This window comes from Microtus oregoni, unplaced genomic scaffold (genome assembly GCF_018167655.1).
Source record: "Microtus oregoni isolate MIOR12 unplaced genomic scaffold, Mior012 000004F_ref0000308, whole genome shotgun sequence".
In the NCBI taxonomy this organism is placed as follows: Eukaryota; Metazoa; Chordata; class Mammalia; order Rodentia; family Cricetidae; genus Microtus; species Microtus oregoni.
The window spans coordinates 5,374,487-5,400,539 of NW_024543063.1; the positions used below are offsets into that span (position 1 = coordinate 5,374,487).

Below are 26,053 nucleotides of genomic sequence, written 5' to 3' on the forward strand. Positions count from 1 at the left end.
TTAAAACAGACTCACAGGTGCCCAGAGATGAGGCAGGGGCATGCCTGGGGCCATCACTGTATAGCACAGACCTGGAGCTTGCAGGCCTGAGATCTGCTGTTGGGCTGCTATGACGTGGACTCTCCCAGCGGCACAATCCCTAGCTCTGACCATGGCCACTTCTCCTTGGCTTGGTGATACTCATTCCTAGTTTGCACATCTATAGTCCGCGGCCTCTTCTTCTTCTTCTTCTTCTTCTTCTTCTTCTTCTTCTTCTTCTTCTTCTTCTCCTTCTCCTCCTCCTCCTCCTCCTCCTCCTCCTCCTCCTCCTCCTCCTCCTCCTTCAGAATATCCTTGTGCCACCCTGCCCATGTCTCTGTCATCTCTGCCAGGATTCCCCGTGCAGGCAGTCTGCACTATGAGCAATCACTGATCTATGTGGGGTAGGGAGTGAGTGTTTTTCCTCAGGGCCCTCCTGTGTCTTCCCTGGGTCATAATAAATGCAACTTTCGTTTAAATACAAACTGCTCAGCTGAGGCAGGAAGCCAATTAGGCCCAAGAACAGGCTGTTTCGATTTTTAACGACCTGTCCCTTCTCCTTCTCCAACTCCTGATTCATTCCTCGGTTTAGAAGAGGAGGCCAAATGTCTCCAAGCAGCCCAGAAGGGCATAGTAATAAGATGATGGATAAAGACCCTGAGTGGCCCCCCACCACCACACCCTGTGGTGCTTGCCTTCGGCCTCTGGACACCTGTGTCCTGAGTGGAAGGGCTCGAGTTTATATAGCCCATTTGTGCTGGGGACAACTCCCCATCCTGGGCTCGGACAGGAGATGGAGGACTGGTGCACAACTCAAACCTTAGTTTTGCGCCATGATTGTAGACATCTGGAAACAGAGTCTTAACTGAGGCATGGTCCAGATCAGGTTGGCCTGTGGGGGAGAATTGTCTGGATTGCTAATTGATGTAAGAAGACCCAGCCCACTGTAGGTGGCATCACTCCCTAGGCAGGAGATCCCGAACTGTATAAGAGTGGGGAAATGGAGCTGAGCACAAGCAAGGTAGCAAGTGAGTGTGCATGCATTCGTTTCTCTCTGCTCGGACTTTGGATGTGACTAGGATGTGAAGTTCCTGCTTCAACTTCCTACACTGATCGCTGTAACCTGGAACTGTAAGCCCAATAAGCCTCTTTCTCCCCTACATTGCTTTTCATCTGATTATTTTTGTCACAGCAACAACATAGAACTAATTTTTCCATTCTTGATTCCAAGGTAAAGGCTGTCTTTAGCAAGTGTGCGAGAACCATAGACTCTGCTGGGGAGAACCATAGACTCACAGGGAAGAAGACAAAGGCTCTGTCCAAACAGAGGGGGGGGCAAGAGCACTGTCCTCAGTAAGAGGAAAGGAGCTCTGCAGGGCAGGGAGGGCCCGAGGGGTGAGATAAGTCCGAACCCAGGTTCACAAGGGAAAGTAGGTCCCACCTCATGAACCTGTGCTCCACACCCCACGCTCTCCAGCCTCCCTCTACCAGGGAGACTCTGGAGCTCAGCTCACACGAGGGCCTTATCATCCCACAGGGCCTGTCTGGCCTCCAGCAGAAGCCCAGTCGAGGCTTGTGCTTCTGGAGACATCTGCAAGCTTTCTCTTTCTGAATGACACTGGCTCCCCCTTTGCTCTCAGAGATTGTCCCAAGGGAAACTTCCTGTCCCCCTCCTCTTCCCCTCCATGAAACCTGCCCCTCCCCCAGGACTCCCTCTCTTTTCTCCCAGGCACCGAAGAGAGTTTCCTGTTATCACAGAACACCGAGACTACATACCTACTATGTACTGTCCCAGTGATGGAGGAAAACCCTGTTCTGTGGAATGGCCTCAGACAGCCTTAGCATCCATTCCGACACCAGGCTGCCTGTCACCGCTGGGTCACAGTCCATTCATCATGAATCTCTTCCTTGCGCCACCAGAGAAACGTCTAGACAGATCTCTGGTTTCACTAGCTTGTAGTTGACTAGGCTGTATGGTTTAGAGGCCCTAGAGCTGGGTTCCTGTGAGTTCAGCTGTGTGGTGGTAACTGCTGACTTGAGAGTTTCCCAGGGATCTGAGGGGCTTCTGCGGACAACACAGACTTCCCATGACTTGTAGATGCGAAGGGTCTGGGTCCGGGGAGGAGGCTGGTGTCTCTGCCTTCATATCGTGTCTTTCTCCTTTGCTGCCTCAAGCTAAATGGTCACATTCCGCTTAGCTCTATATGTGGTTGGTATGTGAATTGTTTGAAGAGCGTTTTGTTCAGGCTGTAGTACAGAATGAACTTGACCTAGATTTGCCAGGATGCTGATTTTCCTTTTGAGGCTAAAGACACGTACCAGCTTCTCTGACCAGAAACTAGAAAGAAGGAAGAGGTGGAGGAGGAGGAAGAGGAAGTAGAGGAAGAGGAGGAGGAGGCAGGTGTGGTGATGGCAGCAGCAGCAGCAGCAGCAGCACCTGAGTTTCTAGAAGAGTGTTGTCAATTCCCAGAAAAGACATGGGTAACCCCTCCCTGCCTCTTATCAGTTTCTTTGTTGACATTCCCGCCCTGACTCCCTGCACTGGAGAAGCTGATCCTTTTCTTCTGTTCTGTGGCTGTGAGTCAAGGGCTCTCTTCATCTCTAATATTTGTCTCTTGAACACTTATTGTCTGAGGGCGGAGCTTCTAGACCTGGGTTCTGTAAAACTCTAATTCCAGATGGATCTGGTACAACACACACACACACACACACACACACACACACACACACACACCTACACTTACGCACTTACCTACCAGAGTCCCAGGATGTTCCCAACCGTACACAATAAAGTAGAAACGAAGTCTAGAAAATGCATTGTGGACGCTCCAAGCTTTGATCCTTGTTCTTGCTGATGGAAAGGCCCTGCCAGGGAGAACCTCCAAGCCTGCCTTGGGGTGCCTGGGATGTGAGAGCCGGGGAGCAAACACGGTAGTTGGAAGAAGGGCCTTTGGGATGAAAAGTTGGATCTGACAGGGCAAAGGTTCTGAACCCAGAACAAAGTGGGCTGGACAGAGAGATAGTAAGGACAAGTCTGACAAAGTGGGCTGGACGGAGAGATAGTAAGGACAAGTCTGGCATGACAACAGGATGCAAGAGCTATCAGGGAGACCCCTGGAGGCCTGGCTTCTGTCACAAGACAGTCACTTGGGGTTTCTAGCATTGAGTGGGGCTCAACTGCCCCAGGTTCCTGCACCTGGTTGCTATGGTTATCTAATCTGAACCCTTCCTCTCCTGCCCTCCTGGTACCCATGGATACCTGTACAGCAATGGAGTACCCAGCCCTGCCACCTTCAAGCTCACGTCCACCCACCAATGACTGGTACTCCCTTTGCCCTCAATCCTGTCCCTTTAGATGCTGGCTTTCCCCCAGACCATTGTCTTGATACCCTACTATAAAGGAGAGGGCTTGCCTCCCAGCCTCCTCCTCTCCTGACAAGACTCACTCTATGGTCTTTTCCCAGTCACACCACAGAGTCTTCCCAATGGCGTCCATGTTCTTCTGGAAGCGGCTGAAGCATAAGTTGTGGATGACGGTGCCATAGTCAGGATTTCGGCAGGCAGTGACCATGAAGACATGGTGAGCTGCAAAAGACCATGGAGGGGCTGTTACCTACTGGGTCTCCTTCCTGGTAAACAGCCTCTGCCATGCATCCCTCCCATGGTGAGCCCATCCCAGGGACCATGAGCACCAGAAACCTGTGCTGTGTGACTAGGACAGAGCACCCGTCCTGGATTCATTTTGATGCAATAAAATACTCCAACAAAAGCAATGCAGGGAGGAAGGACCTTAGCACAGATGTGCTGGGAGCTGCAGATTCCTGGCCCCTTGACTTGACCCTTGGCCTGCTGGAGTGAACTGAGCAAAACAACTTGTTTTTCTGTGCCTGCAGCTACTCTGAGCACGAGACCCAGATGGCAGGGCAGTGGGTTCTGGTGAGGCCTGCTGAAAGATCCCGAGAGCTGGAGCATGGCCATCAGTTAAGGAGCCCTATAAAAGCTTCCCCTGAGCACAATAAAGTTGGCATTATCGTATCAAGGATGACCCATGTCCGCGTGTCCCCATGTATCTCTCTCTCTCTCTCTCTCTCTCTCTCTCTCTCTCTCTCTCTCTCTGTGTGTGTGTGTGTGTGTGTGTGTGTGTTTAAGTCTCCAGCTTGGTTCCTGGCTCGCGTACCACAGAGCAGACGCCGTGCTTTACACAGATGGTCACATCACATCCACAGGCAAGAGCAGACAGAAGTGAACACATGCATGTTCACTAGCTGGTCCTCTGCTCAGTTCCTCTGCTCTTACGCAGTCCAGGACCCTTCGCTTAGGGAATGGTGCTGCCCACGGTGGGATGAGTCATCCCGCATCAACTAACTTAAGGCAACCACCCACAGACATGCCCACAGGTCAACCCAATGTAGAAGAGAAAGAGACTCTCTTCACAGGTAATTTTGTCATGTCAGGTTGATAACTCAAACTACCACCGTGCCCAAGGCTCCTAATGGACTCTTTCCTTGGTCACTCGGTGGATTTGTGAAGGCTCCACCTACCGACAGTGGGACCCATGACACCCTTGGATGCACTTTCTGCTACTGTGATGAACTCCATTTTCTCCACGTTTACCCTAGGCCTTGGCACCAGGCATTGGCCTCACGCTGTTTCATCCCCTAGCATGTTTCTCCTAACACCTGCATAGCCATGGAAACCCAGGCAGCAGGCACAGCTTGCAGGGACTAAACCCAGACCTGCCAACTTCCAAATCCAATGATGGTTGACCTCAGTCAGGTAGTGCCCCAAACATGAGGGGAGGAATCATTGCTGCCCCAGGGGGGACCGCAGAAGAGGGTCCTGGAACCACATGACCCCAGTCCCTGGACACACTCCTTGTGCCTGGGTGTTTGCCAATCATAAACCAAGCCATCAAACTGCAATATGAACAATGCCTTCCCTCTTTAGTCTGATGAAAATATAAGATCAAAAATGACTCCCCAAGCTCCAATTGCACAAACTCAAAGGCGACCTCCTTCCTCAGAGCTCAATACCGATGACCATGGTGGATGTGGGCTCAGAGAGACATCCCTGGCTGCTACCCTCACATCTGCCTGGTCTCTTTGGATGAAAAGCCCATTCTCAGCCTCTTTGAGGGGAAGCTGGGAGTGCAGTCCTTAAAACCTTTGCTCAGAGTCTGACTGCTATCCCGCTAGCCTTCTCTCTCCCAGACCAGGCTGGTCATCTTCTTCAATAGGGACCAGCTCCATTCACCAGTTTGGTCATTTCCTATCCCTAGAAGGGACTCAGAGGGATTCAGGACTGCGTAGGGTCCTGTGGGATCCTCGTTGGTCCTCACCAGAGAGATGTGGGATGAGGGAAAGCCTCATCTCATTAGTAACCCATCTCAGGAGAACATCAAGTTGCTCCTCACTGCCCTGGGAACCAAGAAGGCCACTGTAGCAATGGGTGACCCAAGAACTGAGCCCATGGGTGGGCAGCTGGAGGTCCCAGACTTGGGAACATGGCCTGGAGAGGGTGGAGACCCAGGGCCTGTAGGATCCAGAGAGCACAGAGGGACCAGTGTTGGACTTTCTAAACTGTTGGGTCCCTCACATTCTTGTACGCTTCCATGCTGAAGAGCGGTATTACTGTGTCCATTTAGTGATGGGAAAACCAAGGCCTCCCATCAGATGTGAGATGACATTTCAGCAGGGCAGTGGTAGAGCACACCAGAGCTGAACGTGGCCGGCTCCCACAGACCAAGGTGTGGCCCTGGTGCCGCCTGGCTTGAGATGAGATCCTAGGGGAGCTTGGAGTACAGCCAAAGAGTAAGGCCTGCCCTTTGAGGCTATCATGAGGGGCAGGAAAGGAAGAGGGGGGCTGAGGACAAAGGGACTGGAGGGTGTCGTCTACAGGGCTGCCAGGAGGGGGACATTCCATTACAGGGTGGGCAGATGGAAGGGTGAGTTCCATGGATACAGATCTGACCTCTGCCAGCCCAGACCTGGACTCGGTGGCCCTGGACACGGCAGATGCATGGATCAGCTCACATAGGGTCAGGGGTTTCAAGTTGGGAGGGGAACAGGAAGAGAAAGAGTCCTGGCCACAGGCAACAGAGCCAACAGCTCCCTCACAAAGACAGACTGACCCCAGGCAACATGATCTATTCATGGGGGTGGAAGGAGTTGCAGAGCCCAGCCACACGGCAGAAACGGGAGCATCCCCTAGAAAGCAATCCCTGCATTCACTTGCTTGTTCCACCATAGTCTAGGAAAAGGGGCTGGCACAGGACTACCTGAACCTAGGATGCCTAGCATGGTTAGGGCCAATATTTCTGAAATGTGGGCAGGGTGGCACAGAGCAGGGCAGAAGAGCACACAGTAAATTCCCTGGGAAGTGAGCTGGGCACAGGAGCCCTCCACGTATGGCAACAAGAGCCCCTGGACCACGTCTCTTGACAGTGTGGTCAAAGCAACGAAGAGGAAGCCCTATGTTCAATTAAAAGTAAAAACCCAAGTAACACACAAGAGCCCTGTCTACAGCAGCGTGTGGAGCCGCGTGAGGCCCGGTGGCAGAGATCTGAAGGCCTGGGCTTTCTCTCACTGCAGGAGGACCTATCACCAGACTAGTGCCTGCTGGCCTGAGCCTCCCCATAGGCATCACCAATCAAAAGGTCTAGGGCAGGTAGGGCAGGGGACCCTGGGAGGTCAGCTTCTCAGAAAGAGAGCCTGGAGGTTGTGCCTGGACAGTGGGCTTAGCACAGAGATGGGCACAGCTCCGAACTGGGGACTGGTGAGGAAGGAGGCTAGGTCCTGGGACACACCAGAGTCCCGAGAACAAAGGGAGATGCTGGGGACTTTTAGGAAAAGCCCTGGCGTGGTCGTGGGTGGAGACCTGCCCAAGGGAAAGACTGACAGATGGAAATGGCTCCTGGGAGGCACTCCAGAGAAGACTGAACATACATCCTTCAACAGGCGACCTTCACTAGTGAGGAGCCATGGGAGGGGCTGCCGGAAGAGCTCTGGCCCCCACTCAGAGCCTGGGGAAGCTCAGAAGGTAGCAAGACCCCACCCCCACTCCCCAGCAAGTCTCCGCACCCACGTGAGCTCATGCAGCAGCAGCTCAGTGTATGCATGACCAGGCCACATGGGTAACGTGAGTGCAGCTGGGGACCTCTGAACCAGCTGTGCACACTCGATAGTTATTACAGCGTCAGGGGAACCTGGGGAAGGGGTAACTTGCTACTCCTGTCCTGCCAGGATCTCCTGTGGTAGACGTGAAGTACCAGGTACACAGCAGGCTCCCAAGGCTGGATGAGAACTCACAGCCTCATGTGAGGGTCAAGGATTCTCTCTCCATTTGTCCCCGATACTTTGCAACTCCCGGCATCCAGGCTCGGCCTGTGCCTCATTTTGACCCCTTCTCCCATGGACTCTTATGCTCCAAGCTGTCCTCCTCCAGCTGCCCAAAGATTGAGGAAGCTACCACATCCTCCACGGTCACAACCACATCCTGGGTGCTCACGGTGGGGGGCAAAGGTTCCGTTCTCCGAACCCCCTTTGCCATGCTTCTACCTCCCACTCATGTCTGACTCACAGGCATGTTGTCCTCCACCACACTCAGCAGAGTGGCACCTTACTTTCCAACAAATGCCTAAGATACCCACCCTTGAATATCAAGGAACATGGCTAGGGATGGAAGCCAGGATGCCTGAGGTCATCCCTGGTGCAAGGGATTGGCCAGCTAACAGAAGAGCAAGAGTGACTGTGGCCTTTCTTCCTGTTCTGGAAAAGTCAAATTTAGGGCAGAGAAGGAGATGCCTCAGGGAAGGTTCTGGGTGGCGTGTGTTAGAACCGAGTGTATGCTGATATCAGCATCGAGGAGATCTACTACTGAGACCTGGTGTTTCCAAGTCTCCTGTGAAGGGGCCAGGGCATCAAGAGATGCACACAGAGCCAGTTGTCCGGAGAGGCTGTGATGTCTCCTGTGGAGGATCAGTTCCACAGGGAAGAGGGTGCTAAGAGACTGGGGACTGAAAGGACCAACCACGTCCCCTCCACACTCCCTTCGAAATGCTCCACTCCCTACCCTTTTGCCTTTAAGACCAAGATCTCCTGGCTAGTTTTAGTGTCACCCTGGTCTGGCTGCAGAGCTGAGTCTTCCTGGCCTGGCCCCTTGTTCCTCCCATTTTCCTTAAGTCACCCTCTCACCTGTTAAAGGGGGACCTGCTATGCCCAGCCCCATCAGCCTTTTTCTAGATTCACCTTTTCCCGCCTTAGAGAGCGCAGAGCCCATATCCAGACTGTGGCCATGGGCAGTTCTGCAGACAGATCTGGAGAGCAACTCCATGTTGTCGTCAGAAGAGTCATGATTATCTAGAAGTCTAATCTTTTCTTACAGGACGAGCAATAGTTAATGGTAAAATTGCCCCAAGCTTTCAGCTCACCCTTTAGAGCCAGAAGGCCCATTCCGTGTGCTGACAAATGAAATCAATGAGGACCACTGTCTTCTGAAACCCAGACCGAAGCAATAGGGCTCCGCCAGCCGCCTGTCAGGACGGGCGCTCCCCTAGGCTGTGCGTAACTGAAGAATCCCCTATCGCAGCTCGGCTCCTCTCTACTACCAGAAAATGCCCCAGCTGAGCATAAGCGGCATCATACACAGGGAAAAGCTACCACAGGTCTAGGGCATCAGGAAGTGGTGGTGCTGGCCACCATCCTGGAGTGCGCTTGCCTCCTCCGAAGCCTTGGAGATGTGGGCTCAGGGCCTCTCAGACAGCAGCCACCTCTGGGGCTAGGATAACCTCTGTCCCCAGAGGCCCTGGGACTACAGGAGAGTCCCAGGAGATGAAGGCCATGGCCACATCACAGGGATGCCCAGCAGTTCCCAGGTACCAGGAAACAGCACTTGCTCTTCACCCTCGGTGATAGACCAGCCATAGAGGAGCTGGGGATGATGAGAGCAAGGACGTCCTGAGAGCATGAGGCCAAGAGAATAATAACCCTCCGCACTGTTCTCCCCCTGGACCGGGTCTTCAGGGCATCTTCCGTCTGTGTGGGTGGCTCTGACGTCCCTAAGGCTCATCCTGCACAGTGCCAGGAGAACCAAGGGTTTTCATCATTTGACACCCGTGTTGGCAACCCAGCTTTTAAAAGAGGCCTGTCTGGAATCTTCTACCTAGTAGAGGGTGTAAAATATACAACTTGGCAGCCTGAGGGACGGTGTCTAGATGGGACCACCTTCGAGGTCACAGAGCAAGTCTTAACAAACGTAACGGAGCTGAGAATGTCTAGTGTCTTACTTGGTAGCAGTGGAATAAAAAAACTAGAAATAACTAACAAGACAAACCACAGAAACTACACAGCCGCTCAGACTGGACAGTATGTGTTTGCATCCCTGCTGGGCAGTCCCTCACTTGGGAAGCAAAGGCAGCTGGATTTTTGTGAGTCCCAGGGCAACCAGGGTTACACAGTGTGGCCCCTGCTTCCAAATAAAATAAAACTATAGTCCAATTTCCTTAATGCATATAGACATGAAAATGCTCAATAAAATACCGGGCATGGTGGTACATGCTTTTAATCCCAGCATTCCGGAGGCAGAGGTAGGTGGATCTCTGTGAGTTCGAGGCCAGCCTGGTTCACAAAGTAAGTTTCAGGACAGAGAAACCCTGCCTTGAAAAACCAAACCAAAATAAAACCTCAAAAAAACCAAAACCCTGCATATAGAATTCAAGAACACAGTAAGGTTATATACCACAATCAAGTTAACTCAAGGCTGCAAGGTTGGTTCAGCATATGCAAACCAATACATATAACACAACATAGAAACACACTTAAGGACAGAAATCACCCAATCATCTCAGGAGATGGAGGAAAGGCCTTCGAGAAAGCTCAGCTCTGCTTCATGAGGAAACCAGGAATAGAAGGAACAGCTCTAATGGAGATAAAGGCTGTATACAGCACACTGTAGACAGGGAAGTTGAAGGCATCTCCTCTAACATCAGAATGAGGCGACTATGCCCACTCCTTTTTATTCTGTGTCTCTGTGTATACACATGCCATGTATATGCATGCAGGCAAATGCCTGTGAGCAGTGTTCATCTTACTGCTTTTGTTCAATATGAGGTCATAGCTAGAGTGATAAGAGAAAGCGATAAAAATATAGACAGAAAAGGGAGCGATCTAAGCATCTTTATTTTCAGCTGACATAATCCTATACGTAAAAGACCATGAGGATTCCCCAGAAAAAAAATCTTAGATCTTACCTATATTTGTAGCAAAGCACCAGAAAGTGAAATCAATGTAAAAACTCAGTAGCCTCCCTATATACAAATAATCAACTTGTGAATGAAGTCAGGTAAAAAAAAAATGTTATCTCATGTCAAGAAACTCAGAAAGGAAGGAAAGGAGGGAGGGAGGAAGGAAGGAAAGAAAGAAGGAGGGAAGAAGGCAGGAGAAAGGGAGGGAGGGAGGAAGGACAAGGCAGGGCATTCCCTAGAAGGAGTAAACAATGGAAAGTAGAAAAAAAGATATTAGATTAAACTCCAAGCACAGTTCTTAAAACCAGAAGAGCTAACAATTTCCAGAGAACTTTGATGGTGCCTCAGATTCCACATGGTCCTGCATGGAGACCTCTGAATCCTTACAATTATCCCAGCAATGTGAGCCTGTGCTACCTTCATCCTGATGAGGATCCTAGGAGATAGGAAGCAGTCAGCCAAGGTCACCAGACCCAGGCTAGTGGACTGTGTCCTCTGGATCCTTGAAGAAGTCAGATGCTACCCAGGTCAAAAGACTGCTGGGAGAGGGAGAATCAGTCTCTCCCAAGGATGAACCCCTTTACTGGTTATCCGATGCAAAGCACACACACACACAAACAACAAAATCGGACTCTGTAGGTTGTATTTATATAATTGTGCTCACATGTATAGACAGTAAACTCACATACATGTAACAAAAATAAGAAGAAAAAAGGCTATGAATTTGAGATGGGGAAGATATGGGAGGGAATGGGGAAGGAAAAAAGGGGGGAAAGTGATATAATTCTATCTTAATTTAAAATGTGTAAAAAATATTTTTAAAACTATTCAAAGAAGAAGAGCCACCGCCACTAGCAAGGGACTCCAGAATGTCCCATAGATGGGCAGTGGAATGTTCCAGCAATGCAATACTTAAAAGTGACAAACCACAAAATGGTCCCTGACAAAGTGCAATTCCACCCAGAGAGTCATGAACGGTGCCTTCAGGATGGCTGCTGGGAACGGAAAATCAGAAGATAACAATTGCTGGAGGACGAGGGGAGAGTGGAAGTTGTGGGCAAGAGGCGTGGGGTGGCAGGGCTGTGGTGGGAAACAACCCAGCAGCTCCTAAAAGGATCAAAGATAAAATTACCACGTAATGTAACACCCTCTATTCTGAGTGAGCATCCAAGAGATCCAAAAGAAGTGTTTGCACACCGCATGGCTAGCAGGAACCAAGAAGCTGCTCAGCCTTTCCTTGGATGGAGAGATTTATCAGGATGCGGTATGTCTATGCAGGGGAATTCTATTTGACCTTCCAGAGGAAGGAAAACTCGACTCCTCCTATAATCTGGATGAACCTTGAGGATGTACACTGAAGGATAAATTCCACACGATTCTATTCCATAGGTACCACTGTAGTTAAATCATTCAGTAGTTTGAATGCAATTGGCTCCTGTAAGCTCATTGAGAGTGGCACTATCAGGAGGTGTGGCCTTGTTGCAGGAAGTGTGTCACTGTGGGGGTGGGCTTTGAGGTCTTCTATGCTCAAGCTATGCCCAGCATCAGTTCACTTCCTGTTGCCTTCAGATCAAGATGTAGAACTCTCAGCTCCTCTTCAGCCCCATGTCCACCTGCATGCGCCATGTTCCGCCATAATGAAAATGGACTAACCCTCTGAACTGTGAGTGAACCACTCCAATTAAATGTTTTCTTTATAAGAGCTGCCATGGCCTTGGTGTCCCTCCACAGCAATACACACCCTAACTAAGACAATCAGAGAGATGGAAAGTAAAGTGGGGGCTGCCAGTGGCTGGGAGACGGAGGAAGGGGGAGTCAGTAGTTAGTGTTTAATTAGGACAGCTTTCCAGTCACTCTGGAGGTGTCTCGCTGAAGACTCCATAAATATAGTTGGTGCAGGTAACTGCAAACTTGAAAGTGAACTCAGATGTCCTTTAGGGAACTTGGTTATTAACTTGGTTGGATCTGGAATCAACTAAGAGAAGTGTTTCTGGGTAGGTCTGTGTAGGGATTTTTTTTTTCGAGGAGAGAAAAGCCTTCCAGATGTGACCCAGATATAAAGAGATCCCGGGGGAAAGCCATTGCTTGCTGGCCTGTCTTCTCTTCTTGCAGGTGATCACATCTACTCTGCTGCCACCTCCGGCCTTACCTCCATCTCTCACTGACAATAGACTCCAGTTTCTTTGGCTGTCCAATGTGGACTGAAGACCAGGAGATCTCCAGAGACTGGCCCAGGCCTTTGGAATCAGACCAGGACTGTTGAGGCTTCCAGTCTTGCGGACCGAGTAGCGAGCAGGTACTTTTACCCAGAATGCAGTCAGCTGTTGCTACACCACCCAACGCCCGAGGCACATGCCAGTCTGGAAGTCTCCTTTCATGACATCTATTCATTCTATCTGTTCTGCTCCTCCAGAGAGCTGTGACTAAAACACGCACAATTAAAAGTAAAATGTCACAAGCAACGTGTGGGCAGAGGAGGCAGTGCTTTGCGCTCCCTGCTGCAGAGACTGCGGGGCTTTATGTACACAAGCCCCCATCTGTCTCCTGCCCACAAGGCTTAGTGACAGGAAGAATGGAGAGTTCCTAAGTGTGGGGTCTCCAAAGCTCACACGCCTGGACAAGCGAAGTGAACAAGGACACAGAACTACGATTTTTAACCTAACACTAGGGATGTCTTATCCGCTTGTGTGAGTGAGCATGCTCCGTCAGTCTTCTGCTTGGCTGAGCTCGGGGAGGTTTTGTCTGTCTTGTGCCGGCTGTTGGCATCTTCAGAATTTTCTGTTTGTGGTTTCTATTTCCTCTTTGGCATAGAAAGCATTTGGAAAGCAATTTTTAAGAGTCCCAGTGGCTGGGAGTTTTAATTAAAGGACTGGAATCAACACACTGCGTTCTTCCTAGGGGCTCATGGCTGTTCACAAAAGTCAATGTGTAGAGGTAAGAAGTTACCTCCAGGTCACTCTAAGTGGGAGGCTCTGGCAGAACTGTCTCCATCCCAAACAGGGTACAATAAAACCAGTAATGACTGTCTGGGATCCCCAAAGCCTGAGCCCCTGGGAGTTTTAAACACTGTTTTCCAAATGCTTTCTGTGTCAAAGGGGAAACAGAAACCACATACAGAAAATTCTGAAGATGCCAACAGCGGGCACAAGACAGACAAAACCTCTCTGACTTTAGTCAAACAGGAGACGGACTGAGCATGCTCATTCACACGAGCAGATGCATTCAACGAAATTCAATCAGGTGACTTTTCAGAGGAAAAAGCATTAGGATACTCAGCAGCGTTTTGTCTGGAAGCAAAAATGCCAGTTCATAATATGGGACCAAGAAAGGCAAACATCCACAGATACGGAAGGAGTTAGAGAAGGGACCTCCTAAACAGCACTCCTAGATGCACAGGGGACATGTAGCTTTATAGATGGTGGACACCATAACATGAAAATGTCACATGATAGAGATCAAAGGTGCTGGAGTTTGGATGTGGAAGGTCCTGATGAAACGGTGCTGCAGTACCGAGGTGTGGCTTTGGGGTGGGGCAGTGATGGGATCCTGTTTGATAGACTCTTGGGAGGTGATAGGAACTCTGAAGGAAGGAGAGCCTCAGGGGCTAGAGCCTGTCCCTAGCCCTTTCCTCCGCATCTCCTTCAGCCTCCTTTCTGCCATGACTTGTATAGCTGTGTTTACCATATGTTCCTGCCGCCATATTCTGCCTCACCACTGTCCAGCGACCACAGGCTGAAACCTCTGAAAGCCTGAGGCAGAATAAACCTTCCTCCTTCAAGTTGGCTTTGTCAGGGATTTGGCTACAGGGGTGAAACATCAGCCATGTTGCCTAGTTTTATGTCAACCTGACTCAAGTTAGAGTCTCTTGAGGAGAGGAAACCTCAGTGAGAAATCGCTCGCAGCAGACTCTCCTGTGGAGGATTTTTCTTGATCAATGATTGACGTGAAGGCCTCAGCTTACTGTGGGGTATGCCATCCCTGAGCTGGTGGTCCTGGTTCCCTGGGTCCTTGCTTGGAAAGCAGCCATGAGGAGCTAGCCCCAAAGCAGCATCTCTTCAAGACCTCTGTGTCAGTTCCTGCCTCCAGGTTACTGCCCGACTTCCTTAAATGAGGGTCTATAAGCTGTAAGATGAAGCAAACCCTTTCCTCCCCAAGTCGCTTTTGGTCACAGTGTTTCATCACACTCGTAGAAACCTAAATAAGGCAGAAATTGGCACCAGGAGTGGAATATTGCTGTGACAGACATGACCATATATTTGGGGGAGGATTGGGGACGTCTTTTGCCTGGAAAAGTCACTGGGTGTTCAGAGCTCAGTGAGCTGCTCTAAGAACCGAGAGAAACGTAGGCGCAGTGCAGATGAGAGAGGCCTGGCTTGGGAAGTTTCAGAGGGAAGTAAGACTCTATTGGGGCCATTTAATATTTCGAAATAAGAAACTGTGGTTCCAGAGAGCGCAGGCTAGAGGTTCAGCTGTGATTGACAAGGGGCCGGAATCACTGAAGTGAAACCCCTCGCTTTGCTGAGACGGTAGGTGGCAGCTGGAGCTGCGAAGTTAGGGGTGACCAAGAGGAGACCAACATTATGGAGGGCTGAAAACCTGGGAGTGTGTTTCCTCAGGATCAGCACACAGAAGTCCTGGGCCAGAGGGGTGGAGGCCGTGTCTTGTGCTGGCAGCTGAACTGGGTAGCGGAAGAGTCACCCAGGCGGTATCGGTTTTGAAGGCTTGGAGGAGTCACGCAGAGCAGCTGAGGCCTGGGGCTGTGTGGCAGGGCTGGGGTCCCAGAGAAGAGGCTGGAGGAGGCGACTGATAAAGGTGCGGATTCAGTCGCATTGGGGGCTTGAGCATTTTGGCGGTGCTAATATTATGGGATGGACTGCCAAGAACAGCAGCAGCTGCGGAGTGGAGCCAGCCCCAGCCCACGAGGTGGGGGAAGATACCCGTTCCTTTCCGTGTTGTTTTTGGTCGCAGGGATTATCGAAGGGGTACGCTATACAGTGTTGATTGTTCCTCTGGGATCGAGGGCTGATTGGAGACTATGCTTCGAGCTTGAGGGACTAGGCTGATAATTGTTAAGCCTGCAAAGGGTCCAGATTCAAAATCCAAAGTGTGGTTTCTACTCAGTGGGAACTGCTTCTGCATCATTGGGGGAAAAATCTTAAGTCAAACCATGGTAAGTCAGGAACCACCTGCTGAATGGGACAGGGGAAATGACACATTCCTAAGCAAGCGACAGAAGTCACTGCAAAGATACAAAACCCCAAGCAGCAAGACAGCTGTGGAAAACCCCTCCAAGGTGGTCAGTCACAGTCCCCAGGGAGAAAGGACTCTCAGGTCCTCCTGGAACCGTCTTATCCTGCCAGCAGCCTGTCTTGGTACCTAGGGTTAGAGGTGATGTTGACATGGTTTGTTTGGAAGGGAACCTCAGTCCGGGAAATAAAGCTACAGAAGAAAGGACCTCACTTAGGAATAGTGAGTAACAAAGACAAGAACGAACAGGAGGTGACTGGCAGCAGGGGCCTCAGGAGCCCTGCTCGGTCGGTCGGGGAGGGAGAAGCATCTTGTGGCCATCTCTATTATCACCCTCAGCAGGTCAGCAGGGCAAGCTGCTGTGGGCATGTTAATAGTTCTTCCTTCACGTGACAAAACAACATTTCATACGTGGAAAGACCATGTATCCTCCACCCTTCTGTCCTCTTCGCTATGGACAGTGAGATAAAAAGCCCCTGTGCCACAGGAGACAGGCAGACTTACTGCCGCAGCCTTCAGCAGAGGAAGACTACTCTGGCTAGCACCCCACTTCGGAAAAAAAATCAACACCAAAAGCCATGAAGCCTGGAAGGCGGTGAGGTCACTCCTAGCTGTAGTTGGCATAGTGGCCTGTTTGGAAAGCCTCGGGAGGAGCTCAAATACAAAACAAGAAACAGAGAAGGGAGACACCACGCAGGACACACATAGTGTCCATTGGGCTTTAGGGCATGGCTTAGTAGGCAAAGGTGCTTATCATCAAGTTGAGGACCTAAGCATCAACCCCTGAAAGGTGACCTCCACTTTCAGTTGTGAACCATGACACACTTGCCCTCCCCCACCACACACACACGCGCGCGCAACCAAATGAATACATTAAAAGAATGAATACATTTTTAAAAGTGTGTTTTTTAGCCTCACTCAGGAATGAATCAAGGGAGCCCGTTCCACTCAAAGCAGCAGCCAAAAGCCCGGGACCTGCAGAGAGGAGCCAGTCCACGAGTCCTTGGCTGGAGACACAGTGGAAGGATGGACTCTTGGGCAGAGGGTCTCAACGCCAGCATTTTTTATGCTAAATTTCAGTGCCATTACTATTAAGTTCCCATTCCTCCCCAAGTCACTGAGAACGTCACGAGAGAATCACCGGCGAGACAAGGTCTGAATGAGTCAGTCAAAGGTTAACACGGGAAACCACGACAGACGTACCCTTGGGCCTTACTCATGTTCATATGTGACCCAGCTATCTGTTTGATCCCTCATGACATGGCAAGCTGTTCAGCAGCGCCTGGGATGGTCTCTGTCTATCCTCCCTCTCTGGCGCCTTCACCTGACTCAGTGGACTTGGCTTCCCCGTCCTAGGCTTGTACAAACGGTAGGACCTGTCTTCAGCCACTCTCCGCAGCTGGCCCCCTCTGCCCGAGGCTTTGCCATCGCCAAGGCGACGGTCCTAAGTATCCCTCCTGGCTATGCCTTTCCCGTGAACCTTCGATTTATATAGACACCAGCTATCACCCTACTTTCTAGTGAGACCCGCCTCCAGGCTGCAGGGGTAAACTGTCACATTCAGCACATAAAGGACAGGATGCCCCCTCTACATTTAATGTAAGAGAATCTTCAAAGGATAAGTATGCTCCCAATATTGCCTATCCTGAAACACCTGTCTGAAATTCCAGTTTACCCGAGGCTGCTATCCTAACACCTTTATCATAGGGGTTCTTCCCCACCCTGGTCTGGCCAGCTTCAGGCCCTGTAACCCACCAGCCCATGATGGGGTGTAGCTCAGGGCTCCTATAACACAGGGCTCAGTCAGCATACATTTCCTTCAAGCTCCAAGGGAGCCTCAATGGCTCAACCCCTCCTAGCTTTACTTCCATCAATATGACTTCCAGAACCAGGCTCTTCACACGCCCGCCCTGTGCTGAAGTTCCTCAGCGCTCCACCAATACCCCAGCTCCATTCACCGGGTCCCCTCCTCACAGCCCGCTTCTTACACTGCATTCAGTTGCCCGTGGGATTCACAGACATTGGTTTTAGGATCCACAGACGCACAAGCCCCTTGTGGGAAATGGAGTGGCATTTACTTATGAACCACCAATCTGTTCCAATAATCCTGAAAAGGCTTAGGATGCATAATGCGATATACATGCTAGGGGAATGATTGTTATACTACCTCTTCTCAGTCTGTACTTGCTTAGCTTCAAGGGGGTCTGTGTGTGTAGGCACTGGTGTGAACACAGGTGTGAGCCCAGGTATGGGGCGCTCGAGGACAACTTCCTGGATCGTGGTGGATCTCTTCGCTGCCTTTCTGCAGCACCCAACAGACTAGCATGCCTGAGAGCTTCCTAACTCCCATGTCTCCCATCTCCCCTTAAGAGCACTGGGATGACAGGTTTTTGAGCTATGTGTCTGGATTGTGTGTGGGTTCTGGGGATTCAAACTCGGGTTCCCAGACTTGGGCAACTATGATTTTACCCACTGAGCCATCTCTCTAGTTTTGCAATATTCTTGCTGTTGTTGATACATTTTGATGATCTGAGACAAGGTCTCTCTGTGTAGCCCAAGCTGGTCTGTTCTGTAATCCTTCTGTCTCAGCCTCCTGAGTGCTGGGGGCTATAGCTGTGGGCCGCCATTCCCAGCTTAAAAGCACATTGAGCACGTGGTTGGTTGTAGTAGCAGATAAAGAGGTGAAGGCAGAGGGGCAACTGTGGTTGAAATGGAGGCATTTCTCCACCTTGGTACCATGGACATTTGGGGACATATTACTGTCACAGGAATGGGGACATGTCTTGTGCTATGCAGCAGCATCCAGGCTTCTAACTCTCTTTGTGTTGACACCGTTTGACCTCTGAGCTCTGGGACATGTAGAAGATTGGACACTTGCCTCAATTCCACTGGGGCTCCAAAGGTCTGAGGAGTACACCTGCTTCTCTGATTCCTGGATGGGAAGCCTGTGGCCTGGAGGCCACACACTGGTAACTGGCACTCAGAACCACTCTGAAAGCAGACCCACCTCATCCAGGGCTCCAGAAGAAGACTGTCCAGCCTGTGACCATTCCCATAGCCAGGGCCCCCATGGAGGTACAGCCCAGCAGGGCACATGGGATCTCGGCAAGGAGGGGCTATGGGCCTGAGGGAGGGCTGCTGGAGGGTGAGCCTTCAGGGAGCCGCTCCCTGGCTCAGCATTTTCACTGGAATTCATACCAGTGTGTATGGGGAAATCGCTAGAGGTTTTCCAGTGAGCTATTTGGCCCACGAAAGGATTGCATCTAAAAAACGTTTCCCTATGTTACATATGACTCCCTGAAGCCTAGCATGGATGGAAACCCTGTTCTGCAGCCCCGGGCTGGACTGACTGACATCTGCACACAGACCTAGTATGCATGCAGGGAAGGGCAAACACCCGAGGATTCTTCTCTTCCTCCAAGCTCACAGGGCTAGCAGACAGACATGGTGATTCGATTAGCAAGTGGGAGCCCCTGGATCTGGACTCCGGCGGCTAGAACTACACCCAGACTAAAAACAGCAACACAATCACACTCTTGACTTCCTGGGATGCTCACTTCATTTGCAGTTTGTATATAGTTTAACAAATAGTCCAGCTTCTCACCCCCCCCCCCCAGGTTCCTAGCATGAGAGACGAGAGAGGCATGTGTTCCCAGGTACAGAAGGTTCGGGAGCTGATCATGCAGCAGTGGCTGGCACACCCGAGTGAAGTTTGCAAAAAAACGGGAGCTGGCAAAACAGTCACTTAAGTTGTCCAAGCTGGTCTGCCTTGGAACCACAGTTCACATCTTTTCTGACTGCAGAAGAAGAGCTTTTTGATGATTATGCATGAGATTATTTTTTTAAATGCACACGGTCTTCTCTAAACACCACACCACACACAGGGTACTCAGGGAGAAAAGAAAACGATACATCTCTGATATTTTGCTAACCACAAATAAAGCCAGCAGGTAGAATAAGAAAAGAACCAGCTCATTAATAAAACTGTCCCAGATAAAACCTTAGCTCCGAAGATTAGCATACTTTAAAGAAAACCAGAAACCCTTCCACACAACCATTCAGGATCTCAAACTCTATCACCAAGGAGATCTGGCCAGTAGCAGGGCCAGGGAAGAACAGTGTGAGCTCAGAGATTCCGCTCATCACAGCTGGGCTCCAAAGACATTAATTCACCGATAACCTCATAAAGTTGTGTTTGTTCTCCCAAGACATAACATCGCCAGACCACTCAGGGCTACGTCAGGAGCACAGGACATTGGACTGCGAGAAGAGTCCTTTTCCTGGTAAACACAGGAGGTGCTTATATGTGGTCAGACATAGTGTTCTATTTACACAAGCCTTTCCAGGGTGCAGACTCCCGGGTAACTGGTAAACAACCTTTATTTATTTGCTTACCCTAAAATAATATTTTTTTGATCAACTAGCTCTCTGCCTTGCTAATACAGAAATGCTCATTTCTTAGGAAACTGAAGCTAAAAATGCCACACCAAACCAAGAGAATGTGAACACAGCTGAAGACATCAATATTATTATAAGGTTTTGCTTCTCATGTGAGTTTAGCCAGGACTTGTGAGAAGCAAAATCCACCTTCAGATTCTATTACATAGAGACAGACTTCTGCAGACCTGGCACTCCTTGGTGGGGTTTACAAACAGGTAAGATCTGCCCAGCAAACAAAATGTCTCTCAGTGCTGTTCCTGCCCAGGTTCCACAGACTGGCCACACTGTCCTGAGTCTTTGGCTATAAACAGTGCCTGTGGCCAGTCTTTACCGGCCCCAAAGTCCGAGCAGCAGGTGCCTCTGACCAACACCATGGGTGTGGGAAGAGACCACAAGAAACATTAAGCCACAGGCCTTCCCAGGGACACTGATGGACTTTTTGCTTTGCTTTCGTTAAAAAGTAGCTAGCTGTGTACCTGAAATATGTTCGGTAGGTATGGCGACCCAGGGTCCTGACAGTATTCTGCGAGCATTACAGACAAGGGAAGTGAGATGGGCAGTTTCTTGTTGGTCACCCCTGGGCTGCAGTTCACGATCACTCTAAAACAGAAACCCGCTACGTCTGCCACCTCTAATTTTTATTAGCCACAAGTGCCAAGTTAACAAGCCAATAAGAAAATCCCCATGGAAATGGCCCCGACAGTAGGTGACAGTCAGGCTTCCAGCAACAGCTAGTGCCCAGATCCCCGAGCTGTGGCTCTGATGGGAGCTGCTGCCGGCTCAGGGAGCTTGCATCAGCTTGGAGCCTGCCTGAAAACTGAAGCGATCCCCGCACTCCCATCCCTCCCCGAAAGCAAGCTGTCCATTGCATGGACAAAAGTTACTGGTGCCTTCGGATGGCGGGCTGGGTGATGTGCCCAAGCGGTTCCATCTCCGTGGCAGCGTTAGGTGCACTCTTTGTGCTGCCCTGGCGGAGCCCACGCTCTGAGTAAGGGGAAAGGTGCATTCAGGTGTTGCCCTCCGGGCCCCAGGTCACCGCTGCTACTCACCCAGCAGCAGCCAGAGGCCGCGCCGCGGGAGGTCACGCAGGCCGGGGGCCATGGTGAGAAGAGCCCCGGCCGTCCCAGCGCCTTGCCGAGCTCTGAGCCCGCTGGAGACGCGCCGAGGGCGGGAGCTAGGGAGAGGCCGCGCCCGGCCCACTGCGGCTCCCACGCCCCGCTGTCGAGGGCGGAAGCTGGCGGGCGGCACCTGGAGCCGCAGCTGGGACTGGAGGGGAGGCTCCTGGAATGGGCTTGGAGGGTCTCCAGGTCCTTAGACCCGCAACTCTCCCTAAGGGCCGGTTTCCGCAGCTCTATCCTGTGGTCTGCTCGGGAAACAGCCAGTTGTCCTGTCTCAGAGTGGTGGGGACAAACAGCCCTGCTGTAGCTTCAGGACAAGGAGTGGAACCTCGGGAAGGATGGCCAGAGGGAATAAGGCTCCTTGGAGGGACAAAGTTGCATTTGCCCGCAGTTGGTGTCAGATTAGGGTAGGGCAGCAACGTCCATAAATACTCAGCTCAGGGACAAAGGAACTGTTAGGTAAAATGTGACAGACTTCCGTTGGGGTTGGCTACTGGCCATGACTGCATACAGAATGTTAATATAAGCGAGAAAGGTCGTGTAACACTGGCATGTTGGGAAACCTGGGGCAGATGCCCAGAGTACAGGGTAGGGCCGGAGCTCGACAGTCGTGGAGGCAGCAGCTCAGAGTATCTGAAGTCTGCATTCTGTGGCTTCCCTGGTGCCTGGACTGTAGCTCCCTCAAGTTGAGCAGGTGATCTCTGGCTTCAAGCAATGGCAGAGGCTTCACTCAGGGGCTAGCTAGCACACAATACTACTGGGTGGCCAACATTCCTCAGAGGAAAGGGAGCAACGGTAAGAGGTTGCTGCCACCTTCTGGCCAAGTGCTCAGGGCCCTTAACAGTCATCCTGAACAGAGTAAGCCAGAAAGACATTTGAGATCTGCATATCTAAGACTTGGGGGTCCAAAATGTCCTAAAGTCAAGGGGACATGGAAAAGAGAACACATTCTTTTGACTTGGTCAGCCCTTTCTTTCGACCCGTATGAAGACCCTACCAGGAGGCCAGTCTCCTGGCGTTGACAGACACGGGAGTACGGGCAAGTCAGTGCTGGGAAACTGCTGAGCCCTGCCTTGTAGCAATCATTCTGGTGGGCGGTTCTTATTTTCTAGTCTGCAGATGGGATCTAGCCTAAGAGGTTCCCCAGCAATTGCCATGAGTGTCTCCCAATTCACACATAGAGGAGCAATTCTTTGACACCTGTCCGACAAGTTGGCCCATTCAAGTCTATAGGATTTACTCCGGCTGCCAACAGGTAATCAGTAGCATTAAATTCCCCTCCCCCAGGAGGTCCACGTGCTGACAGCATGTTAAACACTGGCAGGCATTAATGGTGGAAGTAAGACGGTCTACAGGTCGGTATTACATCTTCAGTGGACACAACGTTCCCACATGGACATTGTGAAGTAACTACACTTCACAGGTGTCACAGTGGACAGTGCAGGGTGCCCCGAGAATAGAAACAGGGAAGCAGGGGACTGCCCGCTAAGTTTCCAGATCACAGCAGGGGGAGGAGAATCAGAGTCCGGGGAAGCAGTCTACGTTACAGACAGAGAGAGCTGGGAGGACACAGCTGGGAGATCCGCGGTGCAGGCTTCACATTCACATGTAAGGACACTACCCGAGCCGAGGAGAAGAACCAAAGGGCTTTACTCACAGTCTGGAACGGTCCACTTCCCACCACTGCAGAGGGACCAGAGTACACAGAGCAGCGGAGAGAGCTAGAGCAGGACCGACTGCCTCAGCACCAGAGAAAACCAAGGCAGCTCCAGGGAAGCCCACTGGAGCCCACAGCCAGAAGCAAGACCACACAGCACATGGCTCCTTGTCTCTACTCCAGCCACAATAGGCTTATAAAATAAAAGAACAGTGCATCAGAGGGCTGTGACCCCCACCTCGAGTGGCCTGATTTATGTGACTGTCGTCCTGGAAGACTGTGAAATACACCCACGAAGCTATTAAACTCAGAATATCAACGACCCCCAAACACAAGAATCCTGAGGAAAATGTAGTAAGGTATATAGCATGTGCAATTGCTTAAATGCCAGTAAGAGGCAACCTCAGCAGCAGCCAGAGGAAAGTGTCATAAGTGGACAAGGGGACGTCTTCAGGCACAGGTGGGAGGAGCACCAACCATTTTGAGCTTGTCCCCCTCCACTGGCCAGCGGGAGGCCAGACTGTGGCCACTGTCACTCCGAGTCAGTGGCTCTACAGTGCAGCTGTTCGCTCAGGATCGACAGAAGGCGTCTTGGGAACACTCGGACTCAAGCATCAGCTTGTCAAGGCCCTCAAGGGAGCTGCTGTTAAAACCCCAATCTTCAGGGCTCGCAAGCAGCTTAGAGCTTCACTCTCTCAACTGCACCCCAGGGACAAGCAAACGAGAACCCTCAAGTGAACTGTCCACTTGACAGAAAATAATGTGCTCAGCATCACTGGGACACCTCAGCAGCGGCAAAGCAAGCCAGCAAGAGACGAAATTACAAGCCCCGGCTGCTCACAGTCCAGCCCATCCCGCACCAGTTCAACACTTAGCAGAGAACAGGGGCAGAGTGAGAAAAGCTGGGAGACAGGAGATGGAGGCTGGCTAGGGGCCTGGGGAGAGGTGGAAATATGGCCAGTGAGTTAACGTCCTCATGATGTAGAAATGCAAGCAAAAACAGTCCCCTAAAACCACGCAGCTGGACGAGAGAAGTAAGCTCTATCCAGACCTATACAGATGACCAAGTTTCACACACGTAATGGAAGGGATCCTGTACACACCACACACACACACACACACACACACACACACACACCACACGTGGTGGCATGTGCCTTTTAACCCCAGCCCTAAAGAAGCAGAGGCGGGTGGATATTTCTGAATTCAAAGCCAGCCTGTTTCACATAATAAGTTCCAGGCTAGCTAGGGCTCTATAGTGAGATCCTGTCTCAGACAAACAAACAACAAAACCCCAAACAAACCAAGCAAATGCACCACCACATAATAAACATATTAAGGCACAATCACACTAGAGAACAAGGGACACTAATCTATGTCAGTTTAGAAGCTCAGCTGACGACATTCTGAAAGGCTGAAGAAAAACAAGTATTTCCAAATGCTGCATGCTAGTTTCTCACAGGACGATGGTTTGAAACCCAATGGCCTTGTGTACAGACTAGAATTGGACAGATACATGGCAACCATGAGCCAAGTTTACAGAGAGAACAGACATGCAAGGCATTGTCAGGAAAGTACATGGGCACAAGCACCGCCTCCAACTGTAGAACAAGTACAGGGCACGTGACCCAACAGAGAACCCCTACCCCTCTTAGCTGTGGCTTAAGAGCTTCAGGCATACAATAGTGAGAGTCCCATTGGCCATATGCCTTCCTAAATGCTGTTCTCCCAGAAAAGAAAACAATTAGTTGGAGCAGGGGTTGTGCGAGACGAACCGAAAGACCTTGTGGTGGCAGAAATCAAGCATTCAGAAGACAGAACCCACCCTAAAGGACTTAAGTGCTAACACTGGCCTAACGTGAGCAGTGCAAGACTCAGCTGAGGTACTTGAACTAGGAGAACAAACTGACTTCAGAGTTCTAATATTGCTGAGCAAGTAAGAGCAGCGATCATGCAGAAGTGATGGAGAGCCCGCCTCCACTAGACACTGCAGGAATTGATTCCAGCAAAATGTATCAGTAGTACCGGAATCAGTAAACAGACATTTTAGATTCTTGTAAAGCTTCAGAAACTCCACTACAGCAGAAAGACCCTCTTAACTGAGTGGTTAGGGTCACATGTGCTTGGGCAGAGGGAACAGGCTTCTGGGTCTAGTCACCAGCGAGTAACCAGATGAAAAGATGGTGTGTAGACTAACCAGCAAATGTCAAGGTCATGGACCCCTAGAAAACACTGAAGAACTGACACGGGCAGGACAGGATAAAGAAAACAAACAGCAGCCGAGACCGGCAGGGGCAAAGAGCAGAGGACCTGGGGTTGATTCCCAGCACCCAGACAGCCGACCACCACCACCTGTAACCTGCCAGATACAACACCCTCTTTTGGCCTCCGTGGGCACCAGGGATGTTAAGTGGGTGCACAGATTTGCAGACAAATCTACCTACAAATTCACCTACAAATAAAAACATGACCAGATGTAACGTGGGGTGAAGCACTTGATAGTGGAGAGAGATAGAGCAAGGACAACAGGCACTGTCAAATCAAGTTGTCTATGGGCAGCAAGGCTAATTTCTTCATTTAAATTATTTAACTATGGATATGCAGATTTCCTTTAGGAGAAGCAGTGTGAAGGGCATAAACTTATGTATTTTTATAGCTTTCTTCTGAAATGACCACAGAAAAAGCTAACACGTATCTATTACACACTGCCTTGTGTGCCCATTTCCCAGTAGTTTGTTTTCAATCATTTTATGTGTATGGGCGATTTATCTGCTTATGTATCTGTGCACCACTTGTATACCTGGTGCCTGCTGAGGGCAGAAGAGGGTGATAGCCCCTGGAACTGATTACAGATGGTTGTGAGCCACCATGTGGGAGCTGGGAATCAAACCCAGGTAGGTCCTCTGCAAGGGCAGCCAGTGCTGAGCGATCTTTTTAGCCCCCTCACAGTGGTTCTTAGACAGCACTTTCTCCAGGGGTGAGGAAGCCTTCAAATTGGACTCACGGCGGTGCTGGAAGCATTTTAGGAAGAGCCTGTGGCCCCATACTCTGTGGTTCTTCAGCCCATTTTCTGGCACCTCTCCTCATGGATGCCCACAGGTAACCATGCTGGAACAGGAAACCAGACTCCAGTGTTCACAGCTTGCATTCTGACAGCCTGTGGCTGAAGATAAGGCCTACATATGATAAACGAAAGCCACGTGCAACAGTCAATGTCCGTAATATGAGTAAGGAAATATTCTCCAATCTGTTAGCCCCAACTGTCACATTAGAAGTGAGGTCTGTGTTCTCATTAGCAGCCTGGGGAGTTTACATCACTCAAGGCAGCTCTCG

General features: G+C 50.6%; 1 protein-coding gene across 1 annotated transcript in view; it reads right to left on the reverse strand.

Moving 5' to 3' along the window:
* Ramp1 (receptor activity modifying protein 1) overlaps nucleotides 1-21,313 on the reverse strand; it is a 49,157-nt gene extending 27,844 nt beyond the window's left edge. The window contains exons 1-2 of the mRNA XM_041650459.1: nucleotides 20,995-21,313; nucleotides 3,465-3,603 (exon numbers count right to left, since the gene is read on the reverse strand). Of these exons, the coding sequence (XP_041506393.1) occupies nucleotides 3,465-3,603; nucleotides 20,995-21,046 (191 nt within the window). The 5' untranslated portion in view covers nucleotides 21,047-21,313. The remainder of the gene's footprint in view (nucleotides 1-3,464; nucleotides 3,604-20,994) is intronic.
* Nucleotides 21,314-26,053: the final 4,740 nt, after the last annotated feature.